At 49.7% G+C, this 21,777-nt stretch overlaps 8 protein-coding genes across 14 annotated transcripts; 3 read left to right on the forward strand and 5 right to left on the reverse strand.

Moving 5' to 3' along the window:
* Positions 1 to 1,791: 1,791 nt before the first annotated feature.
* Positions 1,792 to 6,070, reverse strand: TERG_00872 (uncharacterized protein). 2 transcript variants are annotated; one of them, XM_047749188.1, is made up of 2 exons: positions 5,058 to 6,070; positions 1,792 to 5,001 (listed from the first exon to the last, which is right to left on the reverse strand). In XM_047749188.1, the coding sequence occupies exon 2, from the start codon at positions 4,747 to 4,749 to the stop codon at positions 2,959 to 2,961; it is 1,791 nt and encodes a 596-aa protein (XP_047605260.1). In that variant the 5' UTR covers positions 4,750 to 5,001; positions 5,058 to 6,070; the 3' UTR covers positions 1,792 to 2,958. The 2 variants fall into 2 exon arrangements, with proteins under 2 accessions (XP_047605260.1, XP_003238885.1); XM_003238837.2 differs by having other exon boundaries at positions 1,792 to 6,070.
* Positions 6,071 to 6,286: 216 nt separating this feature from the next.
* TERG_00873 (uncharacterized protein) lies at positions 6,287 to 9,047 on the reverse strand (the record flags this gene model as incomplete). Its single annotated transcript, XM_003238838.2, has 2 exons — positions 6,287 to 8,833; positions 8,900 to 9,047. 2 exons carry the CDS (start codon positions 9,045 to 9,047, stop codon positions 6,774 to 6,776), a joined length of 2,208 nt encoding a protein of 735 aa, XP_003238886.2. The 3' UTR covers positions 6,287 to 6,773.
* A 723-nt stretch (positions 9,048 to 9,770) lies between these two features.
* TERG_00874 (uncharacterized protein) lies at positions 9,771 to 10,542 on the forward strand. Its single transcript, XM_047747665.1, has one exon. The coding sequence runs from the start codon at positions 9,889 to 9,891 to the stop codon at positions 10,207 to 10,209; it is 321 nt and encodes a 106-aa protein (XP_047603628.1). The 5' UTR covers positions 9,771 to 9,888; the 3' UTR covers positions 10,210 to 10,542.
* Positions 10,543 to 10,590: 48 nt separating this feature from the next.
* TERG_00875 (glutamate-cysteine ligase) lies at positions 10,591 to 13,780 on the forward strand. 6 transcript variants are annotated; one of them, XM_003238840.2, is made up of 7 exons: positions 10,591 to 11,303; positions 11,376 to 11,448; positions 11,551 to 11,616; positions 11,686 to 11,822; positions 11,891 to 12,013; positions 12,071 to 12,656; positions 12,724 to 13,780. In XM_003238840.2, the coding sequence occupies exons 1-7, from the start codon at positions 11,293 to 11,295 to the stop codon at positions 13,732 to 13,734; spliced, it is 2,007 nt and encodes a 668-aa protein (XP_003238888.1). In that variant the 5' UTR covers positions 10,591 to 11,292; the 3' UTR covers positions 13,735 to 13,780. The 6 variants fall into 6 exon arrangements, with proteins under 6 accessions (XP_003238888.1, XP_047603629.1, XP_047605264.1 ...); XM_047747666.1 differs by having other exon boundaries at positions 11,891 to 12,656; XM_047749192.1 differs by having other exon boundaries at positions 10,591 to 11,616.
* Positions 13,781 to 14,226: 446 nt separating this feature from the next.
* Positions 14,227 to 14,772, reverse strand: TERG_00876 (uncharacterized protein; the record flags this gene model as incomplete). The annotated part of the gene is made up of 1 exon (XM_047747667.1): positions 14,227 to 14,772. One exon carries the CDS (start codon positions 14,770 to 14,772, stop codon positions 14,227 to 14,229), a length of 546 nt encoding a protein of 181 aa, XP_047603630.1.
* Positions 14,773 to 15,211: 439 nt separating this feature from the next.
* On the reverse strand, positions 15,212 to 18,142 carry TERG_00877 (uncharacterized protein; the record flags this gene model as incomplete). Its single annotated transcript, XM_003238842.2, has 4 exons — positions 15,212 to 15,736; positions 15,805 to 16,171; positions 16,954 to 17,811; positions 17,874 to 18,142. The coding sequence occupies 4 exons, from the start codon at positions 18,140 to 18,142 to the stop codon at positions 15,212 to 15,214; spliced, it is 2,019 nt and encodes a 672-aa protein (XP_003238890.2).
* A 677-nt stretch (positions 18,143 to 18,819) lies between these two features.
* On the reverse strand, positions 18,820 to 19,441 carry TERG_00878 (uncharacterized protein; the record flags this gene model as incomplete). The annotated part of the gene is made up of 2 exons (XM_003238843.2): positions 18,820 to 18,865; positions 18,951 to 19,441. The coding sequence occupies 2 exons, from the start codon at positions 19,439 to 19,441 to the stop codon at positions 18,820 to 18,822; spliced, it is 537 nt and encodes a 178-aa protein (XP_003238891.2).
* Positions 19,442 to 20,531: 1,090 nt separating this feature from the next.
* Positions 20,532 to 21,440, forward strand: TERG_00879 (uncharacterized protein; the record flags this gene model as incomplete). Its single annotated transcript, XM_047747668.1, has 1 exon — positions 20,532 to 21,440. One exon carries the CDS (start codon positions 20,532 to 20,534, stop codon positions 21,438 to 21,440), a length of 909 nt encoding a protein of 302 aa, XP_047603631.1.
* Positions 21,441 to 21,777: the final 337 nt, after the last annotated feature.

Raw genomic sequence — 21,777 nt, forward strand, 5'->3', positions numbered from 1 at the left:
CTTTCGCTCCACTGATTAGTCTTAATGCCCAAGCTCTTTGAGACTTTAGGTCCCTTATCTCGCATCCTGCGCGTTTAAAAATTTTTTTCCTAGGATAACCCAACATAAATACAAATATAGCTCCTGAGCAGCTGTGTGCGGTGGCAACGGGGGGTGAGGGTCTGACTTTCGGCACTTCAGACGAAGGTTAGTTTTGCACGACGGATCCACGGGTTCCATTCATACTGTAGATCTGGACCTATCTCCTAGAACACAGTTAGTCACCACATCCTTATCGCGAGTCACCCTGAACATCACACAATAAAAGAGGCTTATCGCTGCCAGCCAGCGAATTTTTCAGCCAGCTGGCCGGACTGAAGCTGACCAAGAGCCAGACGCAGACGAGAATCCGATGATAGATGAAGTTGAAATTGAAGTTTGGCGAAGCGCAAAACAAGCGACGCATGGAAGAAGTAAGCGCCGGGTTCTAGAATCTTGGCATGTGTATTATATAAGCAGGTACAAACAACCCGCCTTAAGCGAGACCCTTTTTCTTTCCCTTTTTGATATCTAGACATATCTGGAACCTTACGGATACGATCTTCGGGAGGGTGCATAACAGCCCCTCGGCCGCTCCGGCTTGTGGGAAGCTGGCGTAACCAGTCTCCAGAACAAGTGTGGCGGATGACTCACAGGAACAAGCTATGGCCAGCCTGGAAGAAAAGAAGCTCGTAGGCATGATTCAACCTGTCCTACTTAGATGTGCCCATATACCGTGTCCAAGAAAAAATAAAATATCAACAGCTTATGATGTACGTGCAGCAAAATATGGAGTATTTGTCCAATATCTTGGGTAACAGAGATGTAACGGGGGTGGGACCTGACCATCAAACAGTTGTGCAAACGCCCAATCCCATGCTCCGGTTCCCACACCAGCTCTGATACATCAAACGAGTCTAGGAAGCTCCTTTGTGAAGATCATGGGGATATATTATGCATGGCCATCCAAGGCTGGTATTAAACTGTCAAGGTCAGGTCTCTTATTTTCAGCTGTAGCTGTCTCTTGGGATCAAAGTGTGTGAGTTAGAAGGTACGTTAACATGTAACTTAGTCCTGTTAGGAATACTTGCTTCTACATCCAGTCACATGCTCGTCCACCTCATTTAACGTACCCGATGCACGCATAGAACAATCCATATCCACCTCAATGTCGCTGTTACTTGCAAAACTTCCATATCGTTTGCCAAAATTCAAGCCTCCTGGTGACGACAAGCAGGCAATTACTGCAGCGACGGCAGCAAGGATACCATTTGAATCTTTGATGCAAACGGTCTTCAAGCCAAGCTGCCTATCTGGGTAATCATTCTCCGTGGAAATATGGTCATATGATCGAAAGGTATGTTGCCTGCTTCGCTGAGCATTTTCAGCCGGATGCCTTTTCGACCCCTTTCAGGGTAACGTCAATAGAAGCTGTACCCTTCCTCCTCCCACGTTGATTGAAACGTCACGGAGGCGTTTCCGTAAATCCGCCTAAATTACTTTTCGCTTGCCAAAATCAGGATCCCGGACTTCTTTAGGACGGATGGTGCTTCTTGTCCTTCCAGCTACCACGGTACTCGATGTGTTTCCCCAAGCCTGGTCTGGTTTCAATCCAGTTGCTTCTAATGCTTTATCGAAAGCAGTTTAGAACCAGCTTCTGAGTTCCGTCATCAAAGAGCCCGGCATATATCGGTTTCCGTTCTTTGCCTTGGTGTTAATACGATTTCGTGCCGGTCGTGGGTATCAGCCAGAGTTTTGATAGGTGGCTCGTGGCGGAAGACGGCTAGCGACCTCTTTCTGAAACCGAAGTCAGTGACCCCCGGAAATAACTGCAACATGTTACACCGCGAGTAGGTTGCAAGTGTCTCTCCCAAGGGGTCCAGCAGTGTCTGTTGTTTACTGAGGGCAATGTCGAAGCCAACGAAGGAAATCATGCTAGCGGTATATAGTAGGTATTGAGTTCGTCGTTTATATACTCTGTGGACAGATCTCGCAAAATACAAGAGTTTCTTCCTCCTAAAGTAGGTCAACGGTGATGGAATCCATGGAAACAGGTCTGTTATGTCGATAGGACGGGTTGAGGTCGAAGGTTGCGGGGAGAACTCTATTTGACTAAGCTTCGAAGGATCGGGATGAGGCTCAAGTAAGTTTACTCTACGGATTAATGTCCTTGTCCTACCTCGAGTTCGAAACTCGGAGGGTTCGAAGCCTCGGGTTAAACAGATATACAGGCTGCCAGGTCTGCCAATCTGAGTGTACTCCATAGAGAGCGGCTATCCGCCTGCCACATGGTACACTGTACTCCTGTGCAACGACCACGGCTAGCTACGTGCCTTCCCCAAATCCTCGGTCAGGATTGCTCCGTAGTACTGCAGGGCTAAATACGAACGTACGGCAAGTCAACTCAAATGCTATCTTGATTTCTTTAATTCATTAAAAACAATTTCATCTCATCCAAACCACTTCCTGCCATACCATACCATCATTCCATCCTGCCGGCTTAGCTTTTGCTCAACGCTCTGCTGACAAAAGAAAAGCAAAACCAGATCAAAAGGACAACTTTGACTGATGAAAGAATGGACAAGCAAGAGATCAACTCGCTCAAATCCATGCGCAGAGGCACAGATGGGAAAGGCCAGGGGAGGTAGGTAGGCATAAGAACATAATAGTATCAGAAACGAATGCAAAGAAGCGAACAAGAAAACATGGAATTATCCCCAGTTAAAAAGCAAAGGGGCTAAATCAAGATACCAGTTTAGTGGTAGATAAAGTTGCTCGCACGCATGCTTATAACCATAATGGCTGATAAATCACGCACCCTAAACAGAGAAGAAATAGAAAGGAGGAATGAATAAACAGGTAATAATCACGTCCCATGTCATATGCGCCGAATATATTTTGAAGAGCTTCTCCACGCCATATACCAGGGCCGAGGAGGGTTTACATAACAGTGCTCTTTCTTTTCTCCGCGTTGGACAGAACCATGATTGGCATCTTCCTGCGACCGGCATCGAGCTCCCCGGTTCCATTATTGGTAGCGCCAGAAACCTGCTTCCTTTCTGATCCAATGGCTCCATTGGCAGCGGCACGCAGGCTCCCTAGACTTCGTCGGCCAGAAAGGGAGGAGCTGCTATCAGCATCACCATCGGATGGTGAGAAGGAAAATTCACCCTCACCATCATGCTCGTTTCCATGCTCACTGGAAGGAGTCACGCTGCCTGTGCTGTGCGAGTTTCCGTTGGATGTAGATGTGGAAGTGTTCCGCTCTAGTCTAGCGCGCACAAGACTGTGTACTGCCCTACGGCGTTGGCGAGTGGCAAAGTTCTTGCTTCCCTCATGCTTCGTCGTGGGCTTGGCAACAAGTTCCTCAAGTGGTGGTGGTCCACGGGGCTGACGGATTGCATGCTCTCCAGCACGGTTTTGGCCAGGTCCGAAGGTCCCGGGTCCTGCCGAAGCGGGGGTCTGTGGAAACATTGCTGACTTAGGAGTAGAAGCGCCATTGTTACCAGATCGAGTGGATTCGTTGATAAGCTTGACGGCCAAAGACAGCGATTTCTTGTGGTCACGCTTGATACCAGGCGCTGGAGACTGAAGAGGAGGGGATTGACGGGCCTGCTGCTGAGGCAGCACTTGAGACTGAGCCTCACGAGGAGGTGTCGGGTTGCGAGTAGATGGGGTTGACGAGTGATTGCGGACGGGAGACTGATGTAATTCCGCTGGAGGTGGAGAGACACGAGCGGAAGTGCGGAACATTGAGTGCGTGTTTCCGTTCGTGTGACCATTCGAGTTGCCGTTGGTGTGTGCATGGAAGCCACCGTTGCTTGTGTGAGACTCAACCGGAGAGCGAATCTGGTCTTCGTAAGTCGATGTAGTTGGTGCAGCAGACAGTGGCACCTCATCGTAGACGCTGTTGTCTACCACATAGCTCTGCTGCCCAGTCATCGGATTGTACACTGAGAATACGCCGGGCTTTCCAGGTACAGGATGCACAACGGGCTGCATTCCATGCTGGGCCTGCTGTTGATAGAATCCCATGGTAGGAAGTGGGGAGAAGAGCTGCTGCTGCTGCTGCTGCTGAAGAGCCTGCGCATGGGTAGAATGCATAGGAGTTCCGATGTGAAGAGCCTGGAACTGTTGAGCAGCAGCAGTAACGCTGGCAAGCTGCTGTTGAAGACGCTGCTGCTGAGCGGCGAGGTACAAATTGGTAGAGACTAGCTCTGCATATAGGGCCTCATCCATGGGCTCACCATTTTCTTCAAGAATATGATCGAGAGCCGGGGGAGCTAGGACGTGTTCGGGAAGGGAGTACATCTGCCCGTATGTCTGAGCAGCGTTTCCGCTACTGTAAGACTTTGAGTGATTGAACGACACTCCCGTAGCAGTCTGGGGAACTCCACCGAGGTACGCGTTGGAGTGGCCACCGTAATTTTGCATCCCACCAAAGCCATTCTGATGAGGATGTTCCTGCATCAGTGGAGCAGTAGATGGGGTGGTAGGCTGCTTGGGGGCAGTCCTCAACCCAGCTAGCAGGTGAGAGCGGCTTGTGCGTGGAGTCGAGACGGATCCATGAGCATCATCTCGCTGATCGAGTTTAGACGGGTGTGGAACGCTGAGTCGTTTGATATGAGATCCTTTACCCCGAGAAGCAAATCCAGATCCGGGAACGGCGAGAGAGGAGGTGTTGAGGGGCATGTTGTTGTAAGTCATTTGAGCAAGACCACCAGTGTCCATGCTCGTAGTCGTCAAAGATTTGAGAGGTGATAAGCCAATCAGATATCAAATATTTTTTTTTTTAGTTCGTATATGCACCAGTGCCTTGCAAGAGATGGATCGGGTAACGAGGTTGGTGGTGTGAAGAGAAAAAGATTAGACCGAGAATTAAGTAACGAGAAGTGCCGGGTAGGTCCGACAAATCGCAAGGTTGAAGATGTCACAATTAGGCGATTAAGGTGTATGTAATGAAGGGTCCGTTACGAGTTCCGGCTGTGTGAGCTGTTAGCGATTGGTCAAAATGCATCGACAGAGAAGTAAGAACTCACCAGAGCCAAAAAGAGGTAAGATATAAAGGGGTCAGAATGAGAAAATGAAGGGTAATGGAACCAAATTAGGAGGGGAAAAATGTACAGGTGAATCAACGCGGCCGTAGGTTCAATTTGTCGCTGAAAGGAGGACGAAAAACCGAAGTTCGTGACGAGGATGCTCTGCAAGCCTCGCGTGAGGTTTAGACGAAGAGTGTGAGAACACAAGGTCGAAAAACGAGTACAGCGTGTACCAGCAGGGAATACAGGCAGTAAGGACCAATGAACGCAGGACACAAGCAAGTAAACAGATGCAGATGCAAGTAAACACAAGAGGACGAGCAAAGAAAGACGGAGTATCCGGACGCGTTTCAGCCGACAGAGCCTAGGAAAACTATCGACTTTCAAAGGACGAGGATCGACGAATGTTGAATATAACGATGCTGGACGCTATGGGTGTTGGACGTTGGCGATGTTTTTCCGAGTGCAGGATCTCGAAAGAGCGGGCGAAATAACCGAGAAAAAAGCAAAGAAAGCGACCAAAAACTGGGCTACAGCGTAGCAAGCAGGTTCTATTTGGGGCACGAAAGTCGGTTTTGAAGGAAAACGGGCCTGTCTTTTGTTCAACGGTACGATTACGTGAAAACGTCTGCTGTGGTCCAAGAAGAAAAAAAGAGAGAGAGAGAAGTTATGAAAGCAGTCGGAGGAGGGCGAAAGTTTTATCTGAAAGGTGGTTTTGCGGTGGTGAAGGTGATGGAGCGAGATGACTCGCACACGACAGCAGTTGACGTGGGCGTGGCGGTCGTCGCTGGACCGTTGGTCGTCCGGCTAGCAGAGCAGGCGAAAAGGAACGAAGAGAAGTTGTCTTTATTTTTTGAACGCAGAGATGCACGAGAGAGCGAGAGCGAGAGAGGAACAGAGAGAGAAGAGAGAAGAGAGAGAGAGAGAGAGAGAGAGAGCAAGAAGCGAGGATGAGGATGAGGATGAGGATGGAAGATGGAGGATGAAGAAGAAGAGAAGAAGAAGAAGAAGCGAAGTTGAAGAAGCGAAGTTGAAGTCGAGGCGGACGAAGAAGAAAGTTGCAGTTTTGGCTCAAAAGGGGAAAAAGGCAAAAAGAGACGCGCGCTAAGCTGTTTTTAGCCTAGCGCGCGCGAGAAACCGCAGTTTAGCGCCGGCCTTGGAGCCAATCAGAGGGAGGAAAAGCCTCGCGATATAAAGTTGATATCACGAGGGAACAAAGGAAGCGGCGGCGATGACAGGGAGGGCAGGAGAGGGATGGAGCGTGCAGTGAGACGATTGAGATGGTGGTTGGTTGGAGATGGGGTAGGGGTGGCTCTGGGGTTAATGGTAAAACTGGGGTTACTACGGGGGATGGCATAGAAGGTACTCATCAACGGTAGTTCATTCAGTAGTAAGTTGCATCGTAGTATAAGAAATACATGTCAGGATATAGGGACGGGCTGCCAGACCGACGGGCAGACGGATACCTCCAACCTATGAGAAACAAGAAAGTAAAAGGTACATTGTTACCCCTGGTTTCAAGACCGGAGTAGAGAAAAACAAAACCAATCGAGGGGATATGCAGCCGCCATGACTAGGACCATGACCCCAACCGTAAGCGCCAACCGGGTGAGACAAATGAAACAAACGAGCATTAAACGAGGAAAAAGTAGCAAAAAAGATGTAACACCTAGCCGTATATGCAAGAAAGATGGTGGAGAAAAAAAAGGGGGTAAATCAGGAAGCTACCGAGCTAGCGTCGACAGTATGGTCGTTGTCTAGCCCGTTCGTTGTCGCGTTGGCATTATTGTTGCCGCCACCGCCGATACTGTCATAGCCATTCCGGCTGACGCTTCGACTTCTTGTACCAGGAGATTCTGGGTCCGGTTCACCAGTAGCCATTAGTTGTCTGGCCGTACTTGGGGCAGGACCAGATCTCTTCTCATTGGCGCGGTCAAATTCAAGGGCATCTGCCAGCTCGCTGCTCATTGGGTCGAGTTCTTCCTCCGCCAGACCGGTGGCGAGCGAGACCAGCTTCCGATGCACGTCCAGCTTGGTGCTCACGCCCGCATCTGCTCTCTGGCGGATAAGTTGAGCCACTGCCTCGTTCCGGTCGGCTTGTGCTTGAGCCAGTTCGTTAGCGAGCGTGTAAAGCTCTAGCATTTCCTCTGGTGCTAATTCATGGTTTGCGTCTGAGTCGCCTGAATCTTCGGTAATACCGTTTGACTCATATAACGAAGTGAGTTCTAGGTCGTGTGTCTGGTTTAGTAACGACTCGTACTTGGCTTTTATCTCGTTGAAACGAGCTAGCTGGGCATCAACGTCTTCACTTTCTTCTTCCTTGGCTTTCAGGGCTTCTATTTGACATCGGATGTTCTCTCGGTCGGATTCTAGTTGCTCGTATAGGCCCTTGGGATTGGTCATGTCCTCTCCGCCACCGGTACCGCTACCACTGCTATGTGGAGGTGTCTTGGCCTCTCCGTACGCACGAGCAAGGCGCCTATTAGCTTCGGCCATTATAGATCCAATTCGAACGAGTAATGCGTTGGTTGCCTCTGTCGCGACGGCTGACCCGGTGTAGTTGCCCGCCGTGGGTGTAGTAACGGCATAGTCGGCATCACCATCCATATCTTGGGCGTACGTGACGGAAGAAGGGGGTGGTGGGTTCTCCTTTCGCCGCTTGTATAGAGCCATCAGCACCTCGTTGGCTGTCTCGTGGTGTCTGTTCTGCAAGTCGCCTGCTTCGGGGCATTGTGCCAGCAGGGTGGTCGCAAGCCTGTAGCATCCGTTCTTCGCAGCAGTCAGGGCAGCCGTATCCCCGTTCGCGTCCTGCGACGAAAGGAGTAACGAGATCTCGTGCCTGGGAAACACTTGAGAGAGCTTATCGATCAGAGTCTGGCAGTAGTACCGAGAGCTCTTCCATTTGCCTTTACTCCGTGTCGTTGCGGCGAGATGGTTGAAGACCGTTGCGCCAAACCAGTCGCGGAATGTTATAGTACTGTGTAGCAGGTCTGCCAGCTCTCCCATCGTGCGCTTTTCATAGTTGTTTGTGAACAAGACTGCCCGGACAAGGGGTGTTTCGTCGTGCTTGGATCGAACACGCACATCGGCGCCTCGGCTGATGAGATCCTTGACGATATCAATATCACCCATAGCACAGGCCCAATGGAGTGCAGTGTTACCCTGGTCATCGATCGGCCGGTCCACTTGAAAGTGCGTAGGTGGCACCGGAGGAAGCACACGAGAGGCACTTGGGTCGTCGCCAACAGTCATGAAATAGTCCAGCAACTGGTCTCCATATAGTATGTGGTTCTGTTCTATGATGCTCATGGCGACATCATTGTCACCTCTCTTTCGCTTGCGAGACTGGGTTGATTCAGGAGACATCTGAGCAAGGTCCTCATCCGCGATGAGAGAGGAGGCCTCGGGGCTTCCCTGCATTATCGACGAGGTATCATTGAAGGACTGGCTGACGCCATACTGCTGGTGTTGGTGCTGCTGCTGCTGCGGTTCCTGGTTAAAGCTGGCCGGTGCCGAGTTGGCAGGTGGTGCAGCAGGTGGTCCAGGGGGTATATGGTGGCCAACAGCTGAAAAGGAGCCACGAGTTGAGCCGGCCGCACCACGACGGCTACCAGCACCTCCTCCCCGTGTTCTTGGTTTGGATGCTGCGGTGGAGTGTTTGGGTGCCGGAGGAGGGCTGGTGTCGCCGGTCATGAAGTCAAACAGTGGCCGTAGCCTGTCCAGGACGTTGTTCTTGTCCGCCAGAGCTCGAGCTTCGGCCAGAGGTATCCATGTTCCTGCGGTATGTCAGTACAGGGGGTACAACAGGATCTTCCAACAGCAGGCAAGGGGGCGAGAGTGACCTTGATATTTCCCGTAGCCACCCTGGATCTTCTCGTGGACTCCGCGCTGGACATCACGCTCGAGGATGCGAGTTCTCGACGGCTTGTCCAGGCCGGCAGCTTTCAGAATATGAGTCGCATTAACCCAGTCGTCCACCCGCCGTCTCATCACATTCTCAGTCCCCAACTTGTATTCGTAGACCGGGACCTATAACACGCAGGCGGCCAGTCAGTCTTGAAGTGTCCAGACCAAAAAGGACAGGGGGGGAGGGGGGGAAGAGAAGAGAAGAAACCGACATTGCTGTACGTAGCAGAGTAGATGTGCCCTTCATTGCCCGCTGAAGAGGCCATCGCAGCCTATCGTCCTTCCGCAGCCGCTGCAGTCGCAAGTCCAAAAGAGCCTAAGACGGCGGGTATTTGACCGTTGCAGAGGCGCAGAAGGTGTAGGCAGTCTATGTAGGCAAGACTAGGTAGTGTGTGGTTGCAGGTCTCAGACAATACCGCTTGTCGCTGGCATGCTGCAGGCTTCCTGGAGTAACTAGAGGCTGCTGCACCTGTCCACCTCAGGCCGTCCGTCCGATCCCAGCGCTCTGAGTGTCGTTAGCAAATTCCAATTAAGATAATTAACGTCTCGTCGCGTTTGGAAGAAGAAAAAAAGGCGCCGGCAACGAAAAAGACGAGAAAGACGCGACGGCGTTCCGGGAGTGGATCGGGAGGTTGAGGCCGGAAGAACCTTTGGCCGCGAAGTTGCAGGTCGGAGCCGAAGATGAAGAAAGACGACGGGACGACGAGGAAGAGGACGAAGAGAATAAGGGAAGAGACACCGCAGGACGATCCATTGAGCCTGTTGCATCGCGGAATTTATTTACAGTACAGCAGAGAACCATGACGGCCGGAGAGTCATTGAAGGTGGCGGATGCCAGACGTGAGTTCCAGCGACGGTGAAGTTGCAGGATGAAGGAGAAGAAGACGAGACGCTGACAGAGAGGACAGTGGCTACGCGGGAGGAGATGTCCAATGCTCGTCTTCCAATCGCCCTACAGAGACAGCTGCGCACACCTGTTGATACCGCTGAACCCGATGCCGGGTACGAGGGAGTAACTATCTCCCGTGGGAGTGCGAGGGTAAGAGGGAGACACACACCCACCCAGCCAATTGTCCAACGCGAAGGCGAGGAGAGATTACTGACGACTACGACAGAACGAACGACACAGCTACGAGAAGTGCCAGTACGAGGAGTTCAAGAAGCGAGTAGCGAAGATGGACGAGCTGCGGGCGGCCAAGGGAGGTGCACGAAGCAACTAGACAGTCCAGCCCAGTCGATGAGATGAGCTGCGGTGGCTCTGTACGATCATAGGGAAAACGAGATGCAGAAAGAAACAGAGATGGAGAATGTGGAAGCAGTGTGTACTCGATGTCATCTTTTTTTTTTTTTGTCCTTTTTCCTGGGAATGCCGGCATGATAGACGCAGTTTCTCTCTATCCAATCTATCAGAAAATATCAGAGATATCAAAAAAGACGTCCTCGAGAAGTCCATATCAAACCCGCCCAAGCAACCATCCACACCGGCCCTGGAGACGCACCACGCTCAGAAGCAAAAGAAGCAGAACAAGACCATGCAAGATAAGCTAAATAAAGCACGGCTGAGGAGATGCTGATAAATCAAAGCCAGACGAAGGCCGTCCGTCGGGCTGACGGCTCGCGGAAGCATCTTTTTTCACCCGCCTGTAGTCCGCTTCCCATCCTTGCTGCGGATATTTTGACAGTAATCTCGCAGTACGGAGTAGATGTTCGTTTATAAGGGTAGGTAAAACGCCTGGGTGAAGGTACAAGATGGCCAGGCGGGAGCAGTGTCGAGACATAAGTGCTGGTTACCTCCAGGGACTCTCTCTGCTCACTGCCTGCCATATCACATACATACGCACAGAAAGGCCCCCCCCTGTGCCAGGCCTTCCCTTGCTTCCAGGGTTATTATTTATCTCCAAGCAACCTCGAGGGCCGCAAAGGTTCGTCCGCCGAACCAGGATGGAAAGAAGGGCCTTCTGCTGCTGATGGAATAGCCATATAAAACCTCCCTGCCCTTCACCACTCTACCAACCCCTACGCCCTCCCCGTCCCTCTGCTCCTTCGCCATCGCCATCTCCTTTTCTTCTTCGCCTTGTCCTTCGTCTTCCTCGTCTTCCTCGTCTTCTCCTTCGCCTTTTTACGTCCGAGAAAATAACCGCGCTTATTAATCCATCCGGCCAAACGAGAGCGAAGTATAAGTTCGGCCGCCGGCGCAACTGGAACGATATTTCCCCCCCAAGTGTTATACGCTCTATATTTAACCAGATAAATCACACATATTCACTGTTGTGTCTACGATGTCTTCTCCCTGAGCACTGCTGCATGACCGGTTGACATCCCCGCCGCTATGGGTTTACTGTACGGAACGCTTCCTCTTCCTCCCTTCTTCCGTAAAATTGATCTGCTAACAATTGACAATCGGACTGGCAGCGCGCTTGGCACACCACTGGCATGGCCGGAAGCAAAGAAGAGAGCCGGCCAGGTGAGGGAATGGGGTATCGAGGTATTGCCCTCCGTCTTGTTCGCGTCTGCCTCTCTGCGTCGTGCAGGAAGAAAGACTCTCTCGCTCGATGGTGCGGCTTTAGTCTGATGTTTTGTGCCGTAGCAACTACTCGCCATATGGAAGAAGGCCCGGGGAAAGGAGCGTGATGCGCTCCTGTGGGGTGACGAGGTATGTGGGATGAGTGCTGCTGGAAGATAAGGTCGATCATTACAGCTGCTAACGGGGTTCTTTTGCTAGGTTGAATATCTCGTCGTTGCGGTTGACGATAAGGAGGAAAAAGTACGGCTATCTCTGTGTCAGGCAGAGATTCTCAAGGCGCTTGCGCAGGATGCAGAGCTGTCCAAGAGAGCTGCTGTCAACGGAGATGCTATAGAGTACGATTTACTCGATTATGTCAAGTCCATACTTATGTTTTGAGGTGATTTCTGACTTGCCGGTATAGAAAGGAGCCTCTGCCGACATTCCATCCTGAATTCGGCCGTTTCATGCTCGAAGCCACACCGGGCAAACCATGGGGAATCGGCTTCAAGGAGCTACTCAAGGTAGAGTCCAACATGAAATGGAGGTACGGCAGCCTATATCGCCTTTGTTTCTATCGTGATACTGGGTCTAACATTACCAGGCGAGTTACGGCCAAAAATCACATGGCTGCAAACGAATACCCCATCACGCTCACTACATTCCCCCGCCTAGGGTGCAGTGACGATTTTACCTTGCCATCATACCCTCTGTCAGGACCAGCCCTGCGCTCGCAGTTTGTTCCTGACGAGATAGCAAACCCTCACATCAGGTTTCCGACTCTGGCAGCCAACATCCGTTCGCGCAGAGGGAGGAAGGTTGAGTTGAACGTGCCAGTGTTCAGAGACACTAATACTCCATGGCCATTCAAGGATCCTACCGTCAATTACGACTTGCATAACTGGCCAGAAGATGATGATGTACGGAACGGAGCTGCAAAGGAAGGCAATGTGTACATGGACGCCATGGCCTTTGGCATGGGCAGCTGTTGTTTACAGATCACTTTTCAATGCAAAAATATTACCGAGGGGAGGAAGTTGTACGATCAACTCAGTCCCCTGGGACCTATAATGTTGGCCCTGACCGGGGCAACGCCTATATATAAGGGATTCCTCGTCGACACCGACGTCAGATGGAACCAGATCGGCAATGCGGTTGACTGCAGAACGCGAGAGGAGCTAGGAGAAGTTGTCAGTCTTTCCTCTTACTTACGATTAACATCCCATACAAGGCAGCAAGACTAACAATCCAGTACAGCCCCTTAAGAACGATAGATGGCGCATCCCGAAATCGAGATATGCATCAAACTCAACATATATATCACAAGACCCCCATCTACGGCCAGAGTACATGGACCCCGATCTCGTAATCGACGAAGACATCAAAAAGAAGCTGATGGACGGTGGCATGGATGAGCTCCTCGCAACTCATTTCGCCCACCTATTCATCCGCGACCCCATCGTCATTTTCAACGAAGATCTCCAGGAACTCGACCTTACCAAGACAGACCACTTCGAGAACCTCCAATCAACCAACTGGCAGCATATTCGCTTCAAACCCCCACCCGCCGACAACGACATAGGCTGGCGAGTCGAGTTCCGGCCCATGGAAATCCAAATCACCGATTTCGAAAACGCCGCCTTTAGCATCTTCATGGTCCTAATCACCCGCGCCATACTTAGCTTCGACCTAAACTTCTACATCCCAATACCCCGAACAACAGAGAACATGGAGACTGCCCACGCCCGTAACGCCGTGCTTGATGAGAAATTTTATTTCCGCAAGGATCCCTTCCCGCATCGGTACCCGAGATCGCAGCGTCATCAACAATCTCGTCCCTCGTCACCGCCAGATGGCTCGACACCATCACCACCTCCTTCAACGACACCGTCTTCTCCGCTCTTACAGCCCATTGAGTCAGAATACACCCTCATGAGTGTCAATGATATCATCAACGGCTCACCAGATGGGTTCCCAGGTCTCATTCCGCTTGTAGAATCGTACTTGGACAGCCTCAACGTCGATGTCGAGACGAGATGCGCGCTAGCCAAGTATCTAGACCTTATTCGCCGTCGTGCAGATGGTTCTCTTTGGACAAATGCTAGATGGATACGAGAATTCGTTGCAAAGCATCCTGATTATAAACAAGATAGCGTTGTTTCGGCGAAGATCAGCTATGATCTCGTCAAGGCCGTGGAGGAGATTACGGAAAAAGAAGGCAAGGATGGAAGTATAGGGTGGGAAATGTTTACTGCAAAGAAGCATTAAATATATAAATAATAAAGACCTTAGCTCGTAAAAAAGAATAGATATATCAGCTTTGGCTCGCGAATAGGATTATTTTTTGGCATGATGCTCTCGATAAAAGTAGCAAGATTGTCGTTATAAACTGGGTTGTGTCGTTGGTATGCATTTAAACTAGTTACTTGGTGGAAGTGAGAAAAGAAACCTTTAACTAACATGTTGAAAAGTGCGAGATAACTGGGGGAAAATCAATCATAATGTCATCCAAAATATCCAAGAATAGACGACTTTAGTCATATCTCATCAGATCCAAAAAAAATTTTGTGTTGTTTCGATGCTTTTGACCACAATGAACAGGTTGAGATCCACTGCTCAACCAGACCACTCAATGTCGCAGTGGGGATCATCGCGCAAATAATACCTCAAGTAGAGATGAGTGAGTTGCGAAGTAAGAAGAATAAGTGCAGCCAAGCAAAAGATATCAAATAGAAAACCCCAAACACCAAAATGAGAGAGCTATGGACGATTCCACAGCTCCCTTGCCAGTTCTCCGCTTTTCCTGAAATTGAGACTGGAGCTGCTGCTGCGTCGCCTCCGAGTGCGGTTAGCATTAGGATCTGTAGGATATAGTCCGCTGGCTCTTGCATAAAGGTTAAGAATATCAGTAAGACTGACAACCCCAACAAGACGACCGGATAAGCTAGCTCCTGGGAGTGCCGAGGCAGGGATCGAAGTAGATATGGATGCTGTAAAGGATGGAGGAGAGGTGCCGAAGGAAGGGTAATGTGCTGAAGACGCCGTTTGAGGGTATTGGAACGGTGAAATGGGGTTATGGGTAGGACGTGCATGTCCGTTCCCGTTCTGTGGATGGTTATTGCCATTGTTGCCTGGGGCAAAATTGGTCGATGAAGGGGATGGCAGAGAAGCGCCAGTACTGCCCACAGCAGGTCCGGCGATGCTGCTGGTATGGTTTGGGGCTGATCCTAAGGGAATGTTGGTAGAGGAGTGTGACGGTGTGGATGGTGTAGATGAGGCCGGTGAGTGAGGATCAGTAACCCACATTCTAGTTAAATTAAGGTAAGTTAATCTTCTGAAGCATGCCCCCGAGGTTTATAACTAGGTTAAAGCTTACCTGTGAGAACGGGTGGCAACGAGTTTGGCAACTGTATGGGCAAGAGTAGACTGTGGGTTAATGTGGAAGACTGGGAAGGAATCCTGTCCTTCTGTTATACCTCGAGTGGATAAGATAACTGAGATGAAATGGATACAGGTATTGTGAAGCAGAGGAAGCGACGTAGATTTTGTCAAAAGCTGGATGTTACCGTTGATTAGTACTGGGTAGTCTGAAAGTTGGAATGATGGCACTAACCTTGACGTCGACAACAGATATATTGCCAACAACATTCCATTGATTGTCAACCACCGCAAGGGATGAAACTCCTTCGTTGTTCATCAATTCCAATGCATGGCAAAGTGGCCGATCTCCGCTGTAACATACCAGTTAGCCCACGAAGATTAGGGAAAGTGTGCTATCTTGGACTAGAAATAGTACTAACTTGATTGATATCACACAGTGCGAGCCTAGCCTCAGCTCTCTCAGATGTTGCGGGTATAATTGCTCAATAACCGGGAAACTACGCCCGTTCTCCCAAAGGAACTTGACCAGTTTCCATTGAGTAAACACTCCAATTACCTCTGTAGTGCCTTCCTTCACCACAATGATGCGATGCACACCTCCTCCAAATGTTTCAACAGCAGTCATTAGGTTGGTAGACTGCGGCATAGTTGTGAGGGGTTCTTGCATTCCAAGTCCCTTGACGTCCTTGAGCGGGATTTTCTCCCCTTCCCTTGCTCTCCTGGCGAGCTCGCGCAGAGACGCCACCTGTTCTTCATGACTTGGCTGTATCAATCCCACAACGAGAAGGAGGTATGCATTAAGGTCAGCATAGCCGAATGTACCGACTGCAGTAGAGGAGCCAGGAGATTCTCGGATAAGCAGTGAGTGCGCACTAGACTCGATGAGAAGCTATATATATGAATAGCCCACATGTTAGTCAATGTCATATATAGCAATGGGAAAAGGGCAACGCATACATTCGTAGCATCTTCAATCGAGGTGTCTGCGTCCACAAACTTTAGATCAACAGGCTGCACCAATTCACCAATTGAAATCTTCGTCCAATCTCGACCAGAGAAAGCTGGATCGGCAGCTGCATGCGAGGGCGGGTTATCTATCAGGCTCTGGACTGCAGCTTGAGTGAATGAAGGTTGCCGACGGGCTCGAGGCGAAGACGGGACGCCTCTGAGGGAGTCACCAAGACTCTGGCGGTGGGACAGTTTTGCGGGCTCTCGCCGCAACGAGGAGCTCCGAGAAGACGACGACCGTGAATCAGAGCTTAACCGAGGCGAAATGACAGCTTCTTGACCTGCTTCTCCCGCCGCTGGCTGTGTGTTCTTGCCACTCATCTTAAGCTCATTCGGGTTATCGGCTGTTTAGAAGGAGTGAAATCGGCGTCAGGGAAGGCGGAGGTCCTGACAGGCAATAGACAGCCCAAACCCCTCTGCGGTCGCTGTGTCTTGCAGATGATAGTGCTTTTGCCTAGCCAGTGCAAGGGCGTCCAACAAACAAACCTGTTATTCGGTGCGCAAGCAGAGAAAAACCAGCAAGGTAGTCTGGAGTCTCTGGAGTTGATGAAGCAGTTTGATACCAAAAATAAACGGGTTTAACTATCTGTTTTTAGGTGGGGCGAGGATGTTGACTAGTTCATCGTTTTATTTATTTAGATAAGGCCCGAAGATAGTAGATAGACAGGATAAACTAGAACATGATCACGCAAAGTCCCCCGGTACGAAGCATAACCACCCCGAGGGCTGGGGCTAATAGACGGTGACAGAGATCCAGGTGATTCCTGCAAGCCAGAATGAAGAAAATACGAGAGAATAGAAAGATTTTTGGTTACGAAAGAGGCGAAAAAGAGTTGGGGGACAGTCGTGTCACGTGATGCTTGATGGAGGCAAAACGCTGCTTAGAGTTATTAACGAGATAGTAGAAAATCAAGTAAACGGTCGACGATAAAGATGCATAAGGGAGAATGAAGGAGGATAGAGATGGTCAGCCGGGAGAGGGGCATGATACAGGTCTTTGTCTTACCTAACCCAGCTGTTAGTCTTGTGAAGTTGGCATATGCAACAACCGAGGAAGGAGATAGGAGGATAGAAGGAGGAGGTTAGGGAGAGTCATACTTAAATTGGTCAAGGAGGCCTTTCATGTCTTTTTTACAGCTCTCCTTTACTACTCGCTTGTTCTGTTTCGAGTCAGGCTGAGACGGGGCTATATCTGAGCCGTTATGAGTTTTCTGGGCTTTTTTCTCCTGGAGACTCAGATGGTCTGTGGCCCGGTACTTTCTCCTGAAAAGTATCTGTTCCTCTGAATGGAGGGACCTCAGGTTGCGGCAATAAAGAGAAAAGTCCACGACTGGCAAGCTGTCGATACACATCAGACGGCAGTCCTGTGTTTGGGATTCTAGCTCGCTATCCATATTCTCTATAATCTTATAAAGACTATGATCTGAATAATGGACGACGAAGGGTACCCAACCATGCTTTTCTGCCATTTCTCTTGCCTCTTTACTGTACAATCTCGGGCAGCCTTGCATAAGGAACGCGTTCAGTGTTGGGAATGCATTAAGATAGGCAAACATGTGTTCAGTCAAGCCAGTTTGGAGGCGGAGGACCAAAATCTGGAGGTGTTCAAAGGCTTGACCAGTGAGCGCCTGTTCACTCCATCCTTTAATGACTCGATCAGATACGGAGACGGTGGCTTCATATCCGAACTCCGTCCGTTTGGGCTGGGTGCGGATTTCCAGGCCAATTAGATTGCGGACATTGGCAACCTCAAGGAACTCATGAGGCTCGAAAAGTTCGACTGATAGGCTTACAACGGCTGTCCAGTCCACTGATGCTGAAGATAGAAGCTTCAGGTAATTGGTGACTGCCATCTTCTTGGAGCTTGGCTTGAGTAAATAGCGATGGGATATCTGGTTAAATTCTGCAGGGTAAGCTGTTGCAAAGATCTTCCATAAGTACAGGCTTGTTCGTTTGCTAGAGCGAGTATTAACAGAAGAACCAGGAGATATTCGTTTCTCCAGGGTGCCATGGCATACCTTCGACATACACACTCCCAGAGGTACCTTGCAATCGACCATGGGACACCTTTAAAGTGCGCGGTGCTCAGGGTGCGTTGGTCAGACAAAACGGCTCTCATGGCCATATGCTTTAGGGAATGCGCGCCAACGGGGCTATACGCCTCCCATCCCGCAGGCAGTAATGGAGAGTCGTGAACCCATGCGAACCCCTTCCACCTGCGAGACGACGGCGCAACTCGAATCACCTCTTGGGTGTACACCTGGCCACTCTCCCTGTCATATTGCATTGTGACTATACGATATTAATAACCACAGATAGCTATCCTTGTCACATTCTAAAGTCCCTTAGACGTAACTTAGTTATGGGGGAGCGAGGTATTGGGCAATGGTTTCAGGTCGAAGCTACTCCAATAGTTCCCTATGGCACGCAGCGTCAGTTCGTAGGCTAGAGGAGATCTCAACAGGGCCAAGGTCGGGCGATCACAGTCATATAATGAGCCGGCAATGGTTATAATGAGCCTGACGAGGTGATAATAGCACACCAACCTGCTAGTTGTGTGTGTTTAATCTGTCGACGGTCAAGTAAGGCTGAGGTCCCTCGCGGGGGGTCACAGTGTCGGATTAACTGAACGCCCGCTTCCCATGTCTCACCTGCAGGCTGTCAGCAATGATGGACATTGACAACATAACTACCGCTAATCAACTGGACTGGACAATAATATGCGAGGAAAATGTGTCTTCGTGGTTGGACTATTTCAACCGTTTGACGTTGTATGATGCGAGACCTTTTTTTTTTTTTTTTTTTTTTTTTTTTTTTTTTTTTTTTTTTTTTTTTTTTTTTAAGCACGGACTCTCATTGTATTAGACTAATGATTACCCAAAGCGGAAGGCTTACTAGTGTTATTGACAGCCACATATAAACCAACAAGATATCTACTTATCCAGTGGGCATTTTATCTTATCCCTAATTCTCAGATTTCGAGTCTTCCTTTTTCTTTCCAACTCCATTACTATGTTAAAAAAAAAGATACCAATAGCGAAGCAAGTTCAACCAGGATACCTAGACTATCTCTGTTCGATAACTACAACCCACACATGGATGATACAGCGATCGGCCTTGGTTGCTCATTATTCGATGCACTAAGAGCATTCTCATTTCCCCATGCCTTGACCTCACTCTCAAGAGCCTGTAAATCATCACAGTTAAGAAGTCTTGCGCCGGTAACAGGTCTTTGTAGGAGGGCAAGAATCCATAGCAGCCATATTCGACAAGTGCAAACGACACCTGGAACATTAAGCCTGTCGTCATATGTCCTCATAATGCCATCTATGCTCTCCCGAAGTGCTGGAGGGACATCGCTAATCTTGAACAAACCGATGAGCAAGAAGGCCTTCATCACACCGGCAGTTGACCCGTGGTCTGCCATCCATCCACTATTCCCCTGTTGTCTGACGTGATATTTGATTCCATTATTCGAGCCGCGGTGAAAATAAAAGGCCCAGTGGAAGTCGTTGGGGATAGGCGGATGGCTTCGGAGAAACAGCATAATATAGAGGCTTCCAGCTTCTAATTCAGTGGCAGGCATGGCTTGAGTCCTCGGGCGTATATCTGAAGCCATATCTCAATCGGTACAGCAAGCTATTTCTCAGGTTTTCTTGCCTTCTCGTTGATGACGGTAACTAGTTATCAAGCTCGACAATTGTGTCCAGATCTATCGAGTATCACGTAGAAGCGACAAAGTACTTCCTCCTGAATGTCCAGCCACTGCGGTCTTGGATAATGTAGTATCGGAAAACGCATGAGCACACTCAGACACCAATGAAAGTAAGCGTCTAGTGACAAGATGGGTTTGTATGAAACTCGTGCGTTTTAACAACAGCATGGACGGCGCTTAACTACATCATATTCGGCCCAGACTAGATTCTCCTGTTTGGTAGAACGAGGAGAACCAATGGATGAGAGCCACGCTTCGGCATCCGCATCAGCGGGTCAGACAGATGAATAAGAATGCATCTCTTCCCCTCCAACACTCGCTGCTGGGATTGAGACGAAGAAGATTTCGTTGGTTGTGGATGTTCGAGAAGTCAATCATCCCTGATGGCCATGAGGCCGGCGCGAAAAAAAGGGGGCTAAAACGCATGACGGGTTCATCCCTAGAAGAACTCCCATTTCACCCCAGGATGCAATACTGCTTGGTTCTCATGCGGAATGGCTTTGAAAATAGCAATACTCCCATGACCTTTTGACGATATGGCTGTAGTTAGGGGAAAAGCCTCGCTCGGCCTTCGTCACTTTGGGGAGAGAGAGGAATGGCCAGCTCCCATACATAGCCCCCTTGTTTGTTTCGCCTATGAAGGACAGGCTTTTGCTTCATAAACCGGTGTCTCCTGACGAATCGTTCTCGGCTCAGGCATTTTTGGATGGACTTTTCTACTCTTCAATGTCCTGAGAGTTTGCGGCTGTGTAGACCTAGGGCTGATTATCTGCCATCTTCTCTCTTGACATCTCGTCGTTCCTTTGTGATATACATGCTTTCGTCAATTGTATATCAACGAGAGCTGGTCTCTGGTAGATCATTTCTTTCCAACTGATTACTATCGTTTAACTCGTTAATCTCATATTATCTTACTGTTTACCTTGCTCACCAACACAGAGCTTCATTTCCTTGCGTCTTAATGTCTTCATTCTTCTCATCCAGGTCTAAATCGCAGGTCCGAGTTAGTTCACAATTCAACAAAAGCTCCAACGAAAGGTTTGGTGACTTTGAGAATAGAAGCCGGCTATCATTCTCCAAGATGCGGAAGAAAAGGCCGCCTCCAATCAATATTGCGGTGGCTGGAAATGTTATCATCACAAATGCCACCCCGACATCCCAAGTGATATATGCAGATATGCCATGGTCAGCCTCAAACCCCCCGACTCCCCGCGCAAACGTTTGCTCCAACCCGGGATGTATGGCTCGAGAGACGATGCCCATGAGCTCACCTGTGGATGCTCAATTCAGGTTGAACAGCCCAAATGCATCCTGTAACTGCCGGCAGTACATTCAGTCAACACCATCAAACCCGTCTTACATCTCTCCTCATCATGCGTGCTTCTCAGCAGCAGAGCTTCCAGGTTCATTTGCATCTCCCAAGAGCAGCGTTGAGCTTGATGCACCCACAACGCCAACGAGGCTCACATTCGATCATCTGGACGAGCATATATTGGACTCCCCCCCGAACTTGACGTTGAGTCCAAAGACTGAGCCGACGCAATCAACCAGGCAAGGCCGTTACCCGTTCGGTCAGTTAATAGAAACAGAGCCAACTCGCAACGGGAAATCCCTGAGACAGATGGATTACGATGAGCTCATGGCTATTCTCCCGGATCTTACCCAGGGTCAAGTCAAGACGTACTGGAATCCAGCCATTCGCAAAGAGCTTGAGGGAGAAAATCGTCAACAAACCAGGTCTGCCCCTGCTGCTAGATCAAGTAGATGGAGTGAACGTGTAAGAACTAGCCAGTCCGACTTCCATATTTTATCCAGACGACTAACACTTCGGTACATAGAACGAGGTATCGGAAGGCGGAGAAGACCCTGAACAGGTCAGAGCTGAGTGCGAGATCCGGTTGAACACCAAAGAGAACGAAATCACAGGCCTTCTGCGGCTTCATGACTCGCGAATCAACGCACTCTGCAGGTTCATATCTGAACATCTCGAGGACCAGCTTGAGGGTCCCGAAGATGATAATCACCAGGGAGTACGAGAAATCATATCAGCTCAACAGCGCCGAGGAAGAGACCCCTTTGACACAGACCTCCAGCACATGTACCAGTCTCAACAGATTCAGAGGCTGCAGGACCATATATCTAAACTCGAACCAGTCGCTATACGCAACGAGAAGCGAGCCAGAGCATACAAGGCTAGGGCCAAGTCT

This window comes from Trichophyton rubrum, assembly GCF_000151425.1.
Source record: "Trichophyton rubrum CBS 118892 genomic scaffold supercont2.1, whole genome shotgun sequence".
NCBI classification, from domain to species: domain Eukaryota; kingdom Fungi; phylum Ascomycota; class Eurotiomycetes; order Onygenales; family Arthrodermataceae; genus Trichophyton; species Trichophyton rubrum.